The sequence below is a fragment of the Gopherus evgoodei genome, chromosome 1 (genome assembly GCF_007399415.2).
Source record: "Gopherus evgoodei ecotype Sinaloan lineage chromosome 1, rGopEvg1_v1.p, whole genome shotgun sequence".
Taxonomy (NCBI): Eukaryota; Metazoa; Chordata; order Testudines; family Testudinidae; genus Gopherus; species Gopherus evgoodei.
This window is the reverse complement of record NC_044322.1, coordinates 234,018,841-234,035,889: the sequence shown is the minus strand read 5'-3', so window position 1 is coordinate 234,035,889 and position 17,049 is coordinate 234,018,841. Positions and strand designations below refer to the sequence as shown.

Genomic DNA, 17,049 nt, shown 5'->3' with positions numbered 1-17,049 from the left:
TTAAAGGCAATTGCAGTCCTTACACATTGCCACAAAGAGGTTATGAGAGACACCATTTCTTATGGCAGTGCCTAGCTTTACTCAAAAAGAAAAAGAGTACTTGTGGCACCACAGAGAGACTAACAAATTTATTTGAGCATAAGCTTTCGTGAGCTACAACCCACTTCTTTGGATGCATGGAATGGAACATATATTGAGGAGCTATATATATATATATACACACACACATACAGAGAAAATGAAAAGGATACAGACTAACATGGCTGCTACTCTGAAACCTAGCTTTACTGTAACTAACTGTGCCGTGCTCCACAGCCCACTACAAAATGTACTATTCTTTGTACTGATCTATATGCTTTGTGTTGCCATGGACACAGATCCAGGTACACAGATATTGTGGTGGGGAATTTCACAGAAATGCTTTATCAATGAACAATGGAAACTAAAACATAGTTTAATTTAATTGTAAAATTATCCATTTTACAACTGCCTTCTTAAATTAGTTCCGGGGGGGGTGGTATTGAGGGGAGAAAACTCTTGCAGTTAAATTGGAGTTGGCCATGTAGATTGCTCCTGCTTGAGTTTTTGCTGGGGTACTGCCATGTCTGTGGTGAATAAGGACTCTTGGATCTGGCATATTTCACAGATGATAAGCCAATGCTGTAGGCCCAAAAATGTTGACCCAGTTGGCTCTAGCCAGGTACTTGTTATAAAGGAAGAGGTGAAAGCACAGCTGGGATATTTTAATCCAATTTGCAATGCACAAGTTGGCCAACCTTGGTTTTGCCAGTTGTTTCTCTTGTCCCATTGCAAACTAAAAGAAGAACTGAAGCAACCTGCTACTAAAAAGTTGTCCTTCATACAGATCTGCCTCTTTACCACACTGCCCCAATGAAGTGTGGCTTTCTTTAGCTTCAGAGGTTTATTAATTCACTGGGATGAGCACAAGTCTAGGAGCCACAAACTCCTGGGCTCTAATCCTAGTTCTGATTCAACATATGGCCTTGGGCAAGTCACTTAACCTCTCCGTGTCCTAGTCTCCCCTACATGAAAGAGGAATATTTACCTATCTGACATGGGCATCAAAAGGATTAGTTAAGTAACATTGGAAAAGTTCTACAGAAATGCTAAGTTTTATTGCTAAATGCATTTGGTAACCATCTTCACACATCTGGCTCTATATCGAGTCAGGTCTGTTTGGTAGGTATTCCCAATTCCTTGCACGGTTGAGAGGTTGAAGTGGCAGAGGGGCATTGGCCAGACCAAACAGTCTCTACACAGAAGAACAAAACAGACACAAATCTGACATCAGGAATCATAACATTCAAAAACCAGTAGGAGAACACTTCAACCTCTCTAACCACTCAGTGACAGATGTTAAGGTGGCAATTTTGCAACAGAAAAGCTTCAAAAACAGACTCCAACAAGAAGCTGCTGAACTTGAATTAATATGCAAACTAGATACCATTAACTTAGGTTTGAACAGAGACTGGGAATGGCTCTGTCATTACACTAATTGAATCTATTTCCCCATGTTAAAGTAGCCTCACACCTTTGTGTCAACTGTCCAAAATGGGTCTTCTTGATTATCACTTCAGAAGTGTTTCTCCCCTGCTGATAACAGCTTCTCTTAAGTGATTAGCCTCTTACAGTTGGTATGAGTATTTCCACCTTTTCATGTTCTCTCTGTGTATAAATATCTTCTTACTGTATGTTCCATTCTATACATCCGATGAAGTGGGCTGTAGCGCACGAAAGCTTATGCTGAAATAAATTTGTTAGTCTCTAAAGTGCCACAAGTACTCCTGTTCTTTTTGCTGATAGACTAACACAGCTGCTATTCTGAAACAAATCTCAGTTTGTCATCTGATAATTTTCTGATTTCCATAAATCTAAGCAATGGAAGAGAATTTCAGAAGGGGAAATAAAGCTATCAGGAGAATGTCTTAGAGAACTTGTAGCTGTTATGACTTAATTTTGCCCCAATTAGCATAGGGAACCAAATCCATCCCTGGTGTAACTTCTCTGAAGTCAAAGGAGTTATACTTGAACTTGACCCACTGTCGCTGGCCCAAATTTATCTACGCTGCATTCCTGCAATATTACCTTGATCAATGGAACGTAGAGGAATTTGATCTCGCTATCTTTCTCCAATACAATATTCTGTATTTTCATCTGCTTCCTCAACAAATGCTGCCTTGCATCAGAATTTGAAATGTCTCAATTGCTCATTTGTGCTATCACACCATGCTCCAAGTGCCGCTCTGTCCTCTGCCTCAGCATGACTCCTACACCAGGGTTTGCAAGAGGCCCTGTGCTGCGGCTGCACTGGGGATCGGACAAGTCCAGCAAGCTGTGGTACATTCATCACTCCTATCCACTGCTGGGGCAGTAAAGAGGGGGCAGCATTTGTCCCACGGTCTGCTGTAATCGCAAAGCAATCTGAAGGTTTGGACAGAGATCTACGATTCCCTAGCACTTCTACTCACTGAAAGAGTGCTTCAGTTGAGAGTGCGGATTTCATTCTTTTGTAAGCATAATCTGCAGCAAGTTTGTACACATTTAATACATGGAACAATGTTTACGAGAATTGGCAGGACAAAAAGGTAGCTGATTGAAAACAAAAACAAACACACACTCTTTGGTTCTCTCTTGTTGCTGTTTGATCTTTCACCAACAGGCTGGAACAAAAAAATGCACCATGTATCACGTTACTTACTGTGCCCACACACACACGTCTATTACACAAACTGCACTGAGATCCAAGGATAAGGAATTTGTCCTTGTCGGGGACGAAAGGATCTTTCATGACATAGCTTTCTTCCAGGAGGCTAGAAGAAAATAATTCCATGCTTTAAAAAACCAATTTCAACCTGTCTGTTCTTTGCACATGAAGATCTCTTAGCAACCCATTTATTATTATTGCCATAATAGGTATTCTACACAATTTTTAACCACATTGTTTTAACCTACATTTTTACTATTACATAGCCTAATTAAACACTGTTTCAATTCAGGCCGTTCAACTGTGCGGTTTTTAATTTGGAGTCTGTTTCAAAAGTTCTGTATTTACATATAAATGACTTTACTACTCCTAGCTACGTCACTCCTGTAAACTTAAAATTCAAACTCTTGTTGGCAAGAGCTGTTGTCAGGCAGCAAAATAGTGATATAAAATACTCTTGTTTTAACTCTTACCAGCTCAGGCTACCCTGTTGCTCAAGAGTATTAAGGTGATGCATTTCAAGAAGTTGGCAGCTTCACGAGGGGGAAAAACAAAAGCCTTGGTCTTCCAGACGCTCCAGATGGCTCCTCACTGAAGTAAATTATGTATCTGCTCACAGCCTTGCAAGCCTGGCTCATTATTGGATGAGTTTGATTTAAGTCAGAAATAAATTCACAGTGAAATGGACAACAGAACAGAAAAACCCTGAAGTAGTCTTATACCCCCTGCTGTCCTTTTTATGTAACTGGGAATGTGGGGGAAGGGAAGCGTTTACTCAAACACTGAACTGTCCTGGAATTTAAAGCATTATAGCCATTAGTTCTGGGTAGAAAAGCTGGTCTATAAGCCTTGTAGGACACTAGGCCACAAAGAATTAATTACACCCAGGCAAGGCACTGTGTATTCATTAAGACTCATTTATACCCTTAACATAGGGTTTATTTGATGCAAATCCTGGTCTTTGGGCATGTCTTCTGTTCTAGCCTGAATTTTGCCCAGCTTGCATTAGAAATAGCAGAACAGAAAAACATGAACACAGAGAGTATGGGGAATAATTTTTTTGGTACTATGTTGCCATTTCACTGAATAACCCCATTTTATCTTCACACTCATGTCCCTGTTGCAAAAACATGGTTCCTAGTTCTTCTGACTAGAGGAAGACTAGAAGCCTACTGGCACTTGGATTCATATACGGGGACCATCCTGATGAGGCAAGACCATCTCCCATTAAGTCATGGTCCAGTGCCAGGCCAAGCTGGTATTGACTGACGGTTGTTACCATTTTACGATGTGCTCAACCATCTGGCCTCAACCCTGCCAAGCACCAAGCATGTACTTAACCTTAAGTCCCATTGACTTCAGGGCCTCTGCCAGGAGTCTTATTCACTTGGATGGACTCAATGGATTTACTCATGTGCTTGAAGTTAAGCACATGGGAAGGTGGTTTGCTGGCGAGCTTGGCATTTGGCAAGATTGAACTCTGACTGCACAGTTGTTGGGCCATGCTGTACCTACCTGTTCTAGCAGAGATTTGTCTAATTCAGGGAAATACACTTCTGAAGATCTTTAAGTTATATATTATATGGAAAACTATTTAAACAACCCTACAAAATGTGGTTTACCACATGCATTTAACCCAGGCATTAATTAAGGCACCAATTAGTTGATATGCAGGGCATTTGTGCAATATTGCCTAATTCCCCAGTGTGAGATTTCTAAAATCCAAATATGTTCAATGAGAGCTACCACAGAAGAGATTGTACTTACACAACAGAACGAGTGTTTGGCGGTTTCTGCCCATAATAGCTGTATGGGGCTGTTAGCCCACATAGTTGGCATTCAAAGTCTCCTTTCGGCTGGGCTTCTTTGTGAGAATCCATCTATAAAGCTACATACATGAAAACAAATCTTTTTAGATTCAAAATGCAGTATTGGGAGCACCTATGAAAGGTAATTAAACTGAACTGCTCCAGTAGTCCTGTCTAGCCTCACCAATATCAGAGGAAGAATTTTGGATGGCAGCGCAAAGGTCTGAAGAGTAAACATCAAAGGGAGATCCTATTTTTACCTTTATTCTTCACACATTGAAAATGAATACCCTCTACATCCTAAAATAATTTAAAAAAAAACAAACACACAATAGGTGCTTACAGCTACGGTCCTCAATCCGTATTTAGGCTCCTACACAAGTGACCTGATTTTTAAGGGCTGTGTCCCCCAGCAGCTCCCATTAAAGTAAGCAAGCAGCTCATTTAGGGCTTAGATTTCTCAAAGCTGCCTGAGGATTTGAACAGCCTAAGTGTCTAAATCCCCCAGACAGCTTGGAAAATTTCAGCCAACATGCCTAAAAAGGGCTTTAGGGGCCTAACTTTATGCATGTTTTTCAAAATCTTGACTAATAAACAATAAGAACTGTGTTCTCTCCAGTTTCCATTCACTTTCAACCCAGGCCACATCTTTCTGAGTTTTCAAAAAGCTTGGTTTGATGCATATTATAGACTGCATTCTGATATAGTCAGACACATGCAACCAATTTTAACACAGGCAAGTATGTGTGCATGCACAAAATTAACACACATCCACACCTGGCTACTTGGTTGCACAGAAGGTTGCCTGATTTGCATGTACAAATGCACAATTAAATGGGCACAACTATTGTGCCATATTTGAAAGTTATCAAAAATGAGTTCTGTTTTTCCAGTTTCCTACTGCTAACCCCTAACCCTTTCAGGCCTAGCAGCAGTACCATCTTGTACTGTGACCCTGACAAATCTGGGCTGAATGAGACCCTGTCAAAGGGTAGCTGGTCTCTGTGGATAGACTTAGCCAAGTGTCCCTGGACAGGAGCAAGTGAGCTTAGTCCAGATAATTAAAGAGAGCTGGGCTCCATCTGGGCCTATAAAGGGCTGCTAGTGGGCTGCTGTATGAAGGAATAAATCACAGTGGAGTGGTGTTAGCACCTGTGGTGGCTTCCCAGAGCTAGGGGCTCAGGGAAGTAGCCCTGTAAATGCTGCCCCAGTGAGGAGGCAGAGCTGACGTAGAGTTACCATGTCTGGTTTTCTGCCAGAAATTCTGATCAAAAGGGGACATGTACCATGTCCATTCAGAAGTACTGACTGGACACCAAATGTCTAGTTACTGCCTGCAGGGGTGCTCGCATAGGGGGTTACTTAGGGTGACTAGACAGCAAATGTGGAAAATTGGGACAGGGGGTGGGGGGTAATAGAAGCCTATATAAGAAAAAGATCCCAAAATTGGAACTGTCTCTATAAAATTGGGACATCTGGTCACCCTAGGGTTACTACCTACAATGCTATGGCCAACCTGTTCCCTGCTAGCCATGTGTGGGGACTGGGAGGGGCCAGCGTGAGATGCAGAACACTGAGGGGGCACCAGTTAGTCAATCTATGTCAGTCCCTTCTCAGTCAGGGCTGCCTCCAACCTGCATCTCCTGGGCAGGTAGGCTCCATGTCTGCTCCCAGCCTGGCTCTGCAGGCAGCAGGTGAGTCACAGGGGAGGGAGAGTGAGTAAGTGGGGGAGGGGCCGCTAGCATCTGGTTTTAAGAAGTTGGAAAGTTGATAAACCTCCTGAGGCCAGGAGGCTGCTAGGAACTGGAGTGCCAGAGGCCCCTGAGAGGGGTGGCCGTGAAACCTGGGCCAAGAATGGAGTTAGGACTGTGTTCTGGTCCCCCCACCCACACACCCCTCTGTTTAAAGCACAAAACCTCCTTGACTGAGACTGTGTGTTGCAGCATATGCTTTAGAGCCAGGGAGAAATGGTGGCCCTGGTGACAGACTCCCCAGCCCCACCCTCTAGACACTCACCCTGGTGCTGGTGGTTCAGACCCTTCCTTTGGGATCAGTACTGTAGGGATGTCCCAGTAAAGTGTGAGGGTGCCATGGGCTGCTGGAGGTTCTATTTTTCAGATGAATTAAGAAGGGGATCCTGCCCGCTTGGCATTAAATAGTGCGTGACCCTTTCCAAAGGAGGAAGGGGGCTGAATCCTGCACTTGCGAGGATCGCATTGGACTGAGGTCAAAGAGACTCTACACAGGTTCAGCACTCCTCCCACACAGATCACAATGTGGGCCTGGGGATTTAGTGTGTTAATCTCAGTGTCCCAAGCAGAATTCACTTCAGGAACAGACTCTCATTCCTCTGTAACTAAAATTCCCGAGCAGTTTCAATTGTACAGCCTATTCCTCACTTCTTACTCTAATGGTGCTACTACCTTCAATGCCTGAGGTGACTTCATCTCTGTGGAAGCCCTCTATATCTTTTAGCTTCCTAAAGTGCTTTGAGATTTTTGGATTAGATCTGGGCTGTGTATGTGCAACGTATTGTTTCAAGCAGAGGTTCTTAAACTCAGATATGTACAAAATGCACTTCAAGGAGCTGTTGTGAGGCCTGCATCTTAGATGACCAAAAAACTCCTCCATGTGTAATTAGTAACAAAACAAATACTTCCCTGATTCCAAATGAGATTCTATGACCTCATCTGGAATACTGTATGCAATTTGGATCACCAAATTAAACAATCATTCAAATAGTGGTAAAGAATGCACAGCGGGCCAATGAGGATTGTTTGAAGTAAGGCATTAAATAAAATCAAATTACAGTATCTATGAGGGGTGTCTCAGGTTGTGGAATGTGTGAGTTCAGATTAAAAGACAAGATAACTCAGGGTTCTGATCTGAAATAGTTTAGATACAAAAAGGAGTTGCTGGCATCTAGAATAGACATGGCTCAGGGACTACTAAAGGGAAAGAATTATGTATATGTAGAAACATTTCTGGCTACGGCAGTTGAAAATCATGCGATCCTGCCTGTGAGGCAGTGACTGGATTAGGTGAACCTATACTGCTTCCACTGGAGTCAAAGCAATGAGCCACTTGCATGAAACTTGATGTAGCTAATGCAACTGGGAAAGCATTTTTCCTGAGCCTCATACCCTGACCAAATGTCCTCTAGTATTTTCTCAGTGAGGTGGACTGTAAAATGGCCATGCTAACAAATTCACTATCAGGGAATAGTATCTTCTCTCCATGCAACTTATAACGAATCAACCAGAAACCGCTCCTTTGCTGGGCACGACATGGTGTCTTGACACTGTAGAGAGTTCCCAAGGAGGAACAACATTTTAAAAATAAACCCTTAGTAATCATTACAGCTGAAGCAGTGGCCTAAAGTGACTCAAAATCTTTCCAGGTGTTGGTATCTGTTTCCTCCTTTAAAACGCAGACAATAGGGGATTTCTGAAGAAGCACTATGTTCCAGTGATGTGTAATATTATCCGGCAAGCTTGTAGTTAATGGACTTGTTAATATTGCTCATTTACAGCTTGATCCTGCAAGGCACAGAACATTTTGGTCCTAAGGCAAAGGATTTAAGCACCTACTAAATTTAGGCATGTGAGTACATACATTGAAATGAATGCAACTATTCATGTGCTTAATGTTAAACAGATGTTTATTTAAATGCTTTACTCGATTGGGGTCAGAGTGCCCAGCACCTTGTAGCATCAAGCTACAAGTTCAGTTAGAAACTTGGTGGGGGGAGGTGCCCCAATGCTATGGTGGTGCAATATATATTTTAATCCAATTCCAAGAAAACACTTATAATTAAGACACAGTTTAGTTTAGTGAAGGGATAAGGGAATGTTTCCTTGACTGATGTAGGGTGTGGATTTGGATGGATGGGTCTCTAAGGGCTCCTAAAAACTTCTGAGCTGCTCTGCTTGGAGTGTTGTGCTAGTAAGATTGTAAATGCCAGAAATAATAAATCACCGTTAAATAGTCAGGGTCAGTGACAGTAAGGAATCTGACTTTCTAGACTTCTGTTCTCATTAGCACAGGTCTCTACAATGCGTATTTTAAGCACTGACTCTTGATCCTTCAGAGGAGCCCTGAGTGACTGAAGAGCTAGAGAAACTATCCAATACATATATTGTTCCCACACAGATAAACAACTTGATAGGGTGTCAAGAAAAACCTTGCACTGACACACCTTTAATCCTTTCAAATTAAGTCTGTTTCAGGGACATGGTTTTCCATGCAGGGTGTTCTCATATTATTTAGAGATAATGATGACCTACCAGAACATTCAGGGCCTAATCCTGCAAGGTGCTGAGTGTTCTCAATTCAAGAGTGCAGGAGCTGCTCAGTACTTTGTGGGAGCTGGTCCCCAGTCCCTAGGCCAGTTAATGCAGAATTACTGTGGAGTCCTTTGTCTAACCCAAAAATCAGCACTGGGGATGCAATCACCTCCCTTAGAAAGCTAATCTGTGTTCACTAAATATTATTAAAAGCATTTTTCTCTTTCATCCATTATTTCTAGTTAATTCTCTCGGAACAGTTCCCTCCCTCCCTCCCTCCCTGCCCAGCTCATTCCCGTTGATGCCATTCAGGTACTTGTAGGTCATTTCTTTGCTGTCTCCCTACCTCTCCTATATGAATACAGATCTTCCTTTCACCTGCCCTACCTTGATTTAGGATAACTAGTCAGGAATTGAGAATAATGGCCAACTGGAGCATAGCCATCATATGGCTTTCAGTTATCCTTTCATTCCAGGAGATCATTTCATGGAATTAAATCTTCCTGTCTCCCTCTACCTGCAGCATCTGACTCCCTGAGTACAGGAGGATGTTTCAGTGCTGCTATCCAGTGCTGCTATCCATTATTCACTTGCAATGCAAAGCCTCCCTCTAGCTGTTGAGTGTATTACCACAGCATGCCCTAGCCCCACTACTTAAAGAGATCCTGGGGCTACCCTTACTATGTCTCCCAAGTGGCAACATGACATGCAATCCAGAGCACCATCAGACTAGCCCTGAAGACAGTTTTAAACATGAAAGCAAGCGAGGTAATTGAAAAGTCCTAAGAATCTTTGAATATGCAAAGCATGTCAAGGGGGTTGGTAAAATATGCTATCAAATCCTTTCCTTGAGTAAACAACTTTTTTAAACACAAGCTACAGCTGAAAAATATGTCTCCTTAGATGCTGTGGAGTCAATGTACATATTTCTTTATGATTTAACAAGGAAAAGAGAACATCAACATTTAAAAAAAAAAAACAATTGGATAAGGCAGGCATCTCCAAGTAAGAATATATATACTGAGAAGAATTTCAGTGCATTGTGAAGATGATTCCATGATGAGCCTAAATGCTGCAGCATACTGTAATTAAGTGATGAGTGTGTATACGGTATATGTACCTATGTCCTCTAGTGGTTAGAATCCAAATTGCTCAACTCTGTGTTATTGGCGCTATACTGTTAATAGGGATTCTCCGCTAGCTCAAGTGTTTGTCCCCTCCTCATCCCCTTCAAGGGTGAAAATTTTAGGGCAGGTACGTGATAGGAATAAGAGAGAGTATAACTAAACCTGCTCAGAAGATTCTGAGCATGTTAGGGTGGTACAGCATCAGGCCACCTCCTTGCTTGAACTGATTGTCTCTACTTAAGTTAATTTATGACAGCTTTGTTAAAGCGATTTCCCTGGTAGAAAATAAGGTACGAATGCTCTATCACAGTGCTCGTTCTTGTCCTTGCCTGCAGGTATGGGATCTTGAGGAGCAATTACCACACAGGTGGGGTGCCAATTAATTTCTTTATTAAAGGAAAAAGGAAGTGGTGGGAATTTAACAATGAAATGCGATGGGATGGGGTGTATGAAGTGTTTACAATAGACAATGATGGGGGGGGTTCTTATTGAACAGTTTAGGGAGTTTTAACAGTGGGTACAGTAAGGGGGGTTCAGCACAATGGGATACAGTACAGTCAATAAGCAACTCAACTTTATATAGGAACAACTCTAGATACAGTGTGGAATGCAAAAAGTACCCAAAAGAAAATGCAAAATAAAATGGTAGCTTCTATATAAAAATGGTATACAAAGTATATTAGAAAAATGGAGGCAACTAATGGGGTGTTATAACCACAAGTAAAATGTGAGTCACAGTGCAATAATACAATATGGGTGATAAGTGAAATTATGCAATGTAGAAAATTACTGACTTAATTTGTGAGGCTGTGATAGCAAGAGTGTACCTAAAAGCTGGGTCAAGAAACAGGAGGGGGGAGGGGAGTGAGTGATTAGTGGTATCTGATGAGAGGCGAGTGCAGCTGCAAGCAGCGAGAGACTCTGAAGCCCAGAGCATCAGTCTTCAGGAGCCTGCGGGCTGGAGGTACGGAAGACAAGAGCAGCTGGAGCGCACTTAAGGGGAGTCTGGGAGCAGCAAGAGGGGAGGGCGCTGAACGTGTAAGCGATGGGAAGGCACGTGGAGAATGGGGAAGACGGCTGAGGGAAGAAACAGGTTGCAGCAGCGGACAGCACTTCAGGGAAGTTGCGGAGCAGCGGGGTGAAGACAAACGCAGCAGTGTGATGGTGATCTTCGGTAGGGGACGGGCAGCGGAGGAGCGGGGGCACGAACACAGGGGATACAGGGAGAGGCAGCAGAGAGGTGTAAGGAAGGGCTGGAGGGACACCCAAAAAAAAAGGAAAGAAGTGGCAAAGGGTTTGGGAACTTACACGGGGGGGAGGGGGAAAAGCCGCAAGGGATTACAACAGGGAGACACGGAGAAGTACATAGAGGGGAAGATTGGAGCAGGGGGAAAAAGCAGACACGGGAAAGTTCAGGGAGAGATAGGGACAGCAGGAAGACAAATTCAAGCAGTAAAAACCTTATCTATCCTCTAACTTAAATCAAACTTATATAAATTATAAGCAGCTTATACAAAGTAATAAAACAGGTACAGAATACAACCAGGCAATGGGCTTTTTTCTAAATCTATCAATCAACGACTAGGCAAAACAACAAATATCACAATTCTAAGCAAACTATAACAAGCAACTATACAGATCAACAAAACAGCAAACTATAACAAGGCAGGTGAAACTTACAAGCTCTACAATCTTAGCAAACTATGACTTATTAAACTAAAAAGCAAAACCTATGGTGCACCTTATGCTATGGGGAAATCACAGATGGCAGAGTGGTATGTGCCCAGGATACAGCTCTCAAGGCAGCCCCCAAGGAAGCCAAGGGATGTTGGCTGCAGCAGTGGATACAGCTGAAAGCAGGGAGCAGAGCTTAGCAGTGGCACAAGCTTATTTTTAGCAGCAAAGCACTGCAGAGTTTAAGAGAGGTTTTAAGACACAGACCAAGGTTTAGCTTGAGTCTGTGTGCTAGGGAAACAGAGCCAGCAGCTAAAGTAATAAAATAAAAGTATGGAAAGTTTTACAGAGGGATTCTTACCAGTCCCCAAGGCAGCAGCAAAGGCAGAAGCAGCAGCAACATCAGAAGAAGCAAGGAGGGCTCGGTATGGTCTAGATAATCAGTAGATCTCTCAGGCAGCAATTTGTTCTTCGTGGGGGGAGGGGGGTTTAAAACCGGGGGTATGCTCAAAAATAAAACGAGAGCAGAGAAAGGACCCCCCAAAATCCTTGGCTGATCAGACCAGGCAGCAATGCAAGAACCTTTCCGATGTTTGTTTCAAAAATGTCTGTTTTTAAAGGCAAACTTAGGCAGTTTCCCACCAGTGATCCTGATAGGCTCCCTCTGTCACAGGGGAGGAGGCACAGGGAAAAACTGCAGGTGAGCACAGAGACATGCCTGGGCAGAGTCCTGTGCAATAGGTGACTCAAAAGCACATGAGGCCTATGACTCATGACCAGGATCTTAAAAACACAATAGGTCTTGCAGCTCTGAACATTGCCTGCCCTACACCAAGCCCAGGTTCAACAAGGTGATAACAGGACTAACCCTTTGAACAGGGCAGTGGTCCCACTTAGCATGCAGCACAAGTGGCGATCCCTTTGAGAAGGGCAATGGCTCTTAGTAAACAACTTAAGGGGCCCTCCCTTTGAGAAGAGCAGTGGCCCTGGTAAACAACTTAACAACCAGGGAAGGACGGCCACAGGAGGAGAACAAAACAAAATGGAGTATGGGGACAGCTGTAAGAAACAAAATGGAATAGGAGGATAGCTGTAACAGACAGTTCTCACCTTCCTCCAGGTTACCATTTAAGAATAGTTACAGTGGGCTACACAAATGCAGATGAAAGTACCACTGGTCTTAAACACAATCTAAACTTAACACTGAAATAAGATTCTGGCACTGTTAAAATAATCTTGGCAAGCATAAATTATAGCTCCAGTGATGTAGAAGAGTACATGTATGTAGATGTTATTAGGCGGTTGCTAAAAGATGCCAGAACTCCTCCATAGCTAGAGAGAAGTTCAGAGTTAGCATATAGAAGAGATTGGCCCTTTCCACTAAAATCTGAATCAGATGTGTCTCTGGTTTGCTTAACACCATCCACTAAGTAGCAAGGACCGAGTTACAGCTGAAAAGCTGCCCAGTTGGTTAAATACACTTAAGTATATATTAAAACAACAACAACAACTAGGAAAAGTATTTAAGGAGAAATAGTGCCAAACTCAAAACACTGAAAGCCAGGAAATACATAGTGAAGTTATATCCCTACATATATAATTTTCCACATACACCCACCCCATCTAATATACTCCATCAATTTCCCTAGTACATGAACCCTATTCTAGTATAGCCAAGCACTCTAGCATATGAGCTAGGGAACATACTCATTCTAGTCTGGGTCTCAAATAGCAGTGATCAATCCCATCAAGATAGGAATCTGGCCAAGTATGTTTGAGGAGAACATGGATGTTCTCCCCACTCTAACTTTTGACAGGTTTCAGAGTAGCAGCCATGTTAGTTCTTCTAACTTTTGAGTTTCTCTTTCCTGGAGAGAAGTCTGGAAGTTTGGGGTTCTTGAACAAGCATCTCAAAGCCTTCATGGAAGAAGTCTGCCAGAAGGATTTGTAAATAGGGTGGAAAACATTTGCAGCAAAATTTGTGTCATTCTTTCAGTGTGGCCTACAAATGGAGTACATCCTTCAGTCATGGACTAGTTACTTCAACAGCTGCTGAGCTAGGATATGTCTAGACCGCAGTCACTAGGTGTGATTGCAGCTCGAGCTAACCTACCCATGCTAGCCTTTATCCAGCTAGCTCAGGCCCTGGGACAGTAAAGCCAGGGCAGCGTGAGTTTCAGCAAGGGGTAGTCCCACGAGGCATTACCCAGGGTTCTAGGTTGGTTTGTACAACCCATGCTGAAGCTCATGCTGCCATGGCTTCACTGCGCCAGTACCTGAGCTCACAAGATTAAAGCTAGATCCAGTATGTCAGCTTGAGCACCAATAGCACCCAGTGATATAAGGCAAGCCTCTGTTTTCTGTAGCCACCCACACAACCCATATATGAATTAGTCTTACCCCATATATAAGCCCCCCATCTTGTGACTTTTTAAGGTGCTCTGGATAAAGCACTTGAATGCTCTTATTCCGCCCTCTGTCAGTGTGCTTATCCAGTCTGCTCATCTAGGGGAGGTTCTTCTCCCCAGCCCCCATTTTAGGGATCCTTTGAGCTATTTGGCCTGGGACAGTACACAGGCATTAAGGTCCAACTGCTTGTTTCAATGCCAGTTTCTTGGGTATTGCTGTCAAAAAAAAAAAGAAGAAGAAGAAGAACCTGGTCTGACAATTGTTTGTTTCCATATTTTCCTGTGTGACATAGATAAGATGTGACCTTAGTATAGGTTATCACCACTGTCTGAGGCAGAACACCTTTTACTGTAAACCTTAGGGATGTTTCACTTAGATCTGCACAACCTATTTTCTGAAGTAGAGGTGTCCAAATTCTTCCCTCTACCCTGTCCAAAAGTTATTTTGGCCCAATCCTCAGCTCTGCTTCATCTCCATTGGTCACAGGCAAGGAGGAGGAGGAGAGTGGATAGGGCCTTTTTATGTCTCTACATAGATGAAAATGTCACCTTTTGGTTTAAAACCGATTGTTGAGGCCCCTAATGGGCCAAGTACACCAATGCTGCATGGCTGGAATGTTCCCATCTGCTGATGTATTGGAGAGGTGCTGAGCTAGCTCTGGTTAGCCTTCAGCAGGCTTGAGACACAAGAGTGATAATTCTGCAATAGTCCCAAAGAATCAGAGTTACAAGACAAATTATTTTTCTTTAGCCTCAATTCTCCCATCTCTAAAGTAGGTAATGCTAAGGTTACACAATGAATCAAGGGCAAAGGTTAGCATATAGAATCCAGATCTCCCAGTTCTCAAGCTGTCTCCATTAATTAGTGCTTTTTTTCAGCAAAACCCTCTTGCACTCCCTAAAAAAAACAAGACTGATGTGAGGTGCCCCTATATACTGGGGCATCCAGGGTCCTGCTTCATTGCATTGGTTTGAGGGAAGGAGCATTACAATTCTTCTCACTTTTGCACTTCAGTTCCTAGCCTGTGAAATGACAATGCTCAATGTGCCAACTGCTGGGGCTGTTCCCTATCCTGGGAAACCACATCACATCCTCAGCCAGAGCAAAGGGAGAGTACCAGTTTTCACTGCACTGTAGGACTGGGGACCCTGAGTGCAGATAAAAGCTTGTCTTTACTTAAAAATTGTACTGCTTCAATTATACCAGTATAGTCATGTTAGTATAATCCCCTAACATGGATGCAGTTACATTGGTAAAAAGCTTAGAGCAGTATAATTCATTCCCATTCTGGAGGAGGAATCAACTATACTGCTATAAAGGACCTTTATACTGGTGTAACTGCATACAAGCTAGGGGATGTACCACTATAATTCTATCCATTTTAAAAACAAACTCACACTCCAAACTGAAATAGTTATACCACTGCCAATGCAAAACCTAGAAGCAGACCACACATAGTTTGCTGGTATTTTGTAATACTTGTGTAAAGACTCCCCTATCAGCTTAATATGAGCTGTTCCAATTCTTTCCATGGAGACAATTTCACAGAAATATACTTGGTAAATAATGGGTCTCCATGGGCAGAAGAGAAAACTAAATAAATCAGTAAAAATAACCAGAGCTGTTCCCAGGACCAAGAGTTAGGAACAGAGGGAGATATCTTGGGACCCTTGTTTAGAAAATCCTGACATCTCTGTGGCCCTTCTCTTATTCAAAGGTGCCTTTTCATCGCTTACAATAGCCTCCCATACCGATAGAGGTCTACATCCTTCATAACGTTACCCACATCAGTATCTCTTACTAAAGGCCCTGGAATGAGCATCAATGCCTCACTCTTGTCTAACTGCCCATTCACTTGGGGGACGTGGATTCTACCTCATTAGGCAGTGCCAGCTGCCTGTGCATAAACTGTGAATGACACAAACAGTATACGCAGTGTGTCGGAATCTACTTAGCATTAGGAATCCAAAGTGCTGCTGTGTATTCAGGCTGTAACACTACAAGTTAAAAGGGTTATTGTCCATATATGGATAATGTTTTAAAAATAAAACTTACCTTTGTTACTAATAACCCAGTGGAAACTTAACACTGAAACACGCCTGCAAATTCAACGGATCCTCTTGCACGGATGCAACTTGCTGCTCTTGTGTTGCTGGCTGCAGCCAGTATCAGAGCTGCACACTTCCTGGTTCACGTGCACTACCCATGATGACATCATAGGCTTTTTAAAGGAGCAGTGTTCAGTCAACATCAACAGGGCGGATCAAACTGCTGCTGTGCCATGTAGCAGAGCAAAAGTCCTAAATTATATATGGAGAAATCTGTCCAGGGCTTCAGATTAGAATCCAAATAGTCTGCATAGTGGTATATTTTCAATTTAAAGATTTAGAGAACTTTGGATCAGATGTGTGTGTGTTTAGAGGATACCAATCTGAATTAAACACGGGAGACAGGAGTACAAGATATAATAGTCATTGGTTTCCTCCAGTTTTCCAGTAGCATAAGACTTTTGCACAGAAAAATGACTGAAATATCTGCCAGTCTCGTAAACTTCCAAGATCCCGAACATTTGGGAACTTCTTAGTCACTTTGTGAATTAAATTCAACAGAAGTTTATATCTCCATGCTTCACTCAGCTGGTTTGGAATACACTGAGGAACCAAACCTTTATTTATTCTGTAATATTTGGTGTTACATTTATAGATGTATTGGCGAAATAACCAGCCTTTCCCTTACACAGGACCAGAATGCACCAGAACCACTATGGCCCCCTCCCTCCACCACCACCACCATCATCAAGGTAGCCAACAGCCCCATATTACAAGGGTTGTCCCTTATTTAAATAGAAGATTACCTGTCCCATGCTTCACCTCTGTACAACAAGAGTTGGGAGTTGCAAAAGGCAGCGAGAAATACCTCTGGCAAATGTAGATGAGTACTGCTTATTAATAATAATAATAATCGTGATGATGATGACAATGATAATGATAGGAGTGCAGTCCCTCATTTTTGAAATACAC

At 42.7% G+C, this 17,049-nt stretch overlaps 1 protein-coding gene across 5 annotated transcripts in view; it reads right to left on the bottom strand.

The window, feature by feature from the left end:
* CDPF1 (cysteine rich DPF motif domain containing 1) overlaps nucleotides 1-16,208 on the bottom strand; it is a 76,010-nt gene extending 59,802 nt beyond the window's left edge. For 4 of the 5 annotated variants that reach the window (XM_030539509.1, XM_030539501.1, XM_030539511.1 and 1 more), the window contains exons 1-3: nucleotides 16,085-16,208; nucleotides 4,493-4,613; nucleotides 2,720-2,831 (exon numbers count right to left, since the gene is read on the bottom strand). In XM_030539509.1, coding sequence (XP_030395369.1) covers nucleotides 2,720-2,831; nucleotides 4,493-4,605 — 225 coding nt within the window. In that variant the 5' untranslated portion in view covers nucleotides 4,606-4,613; nucleotides 16,085-16,208. Of the gene's footprint in view, nucleotides 1-2,719; nucleotides 2,832-4,492; nucleotides 4,614-6,549; nucleotides 7,843-16,084 lie in introns of those variants that run through there. The other variant, XM_030539496.1, reaches the window with a different exon arrangement.
* Nucleotides 16,209-17,049: the final 841 nt, after the last annotated feature.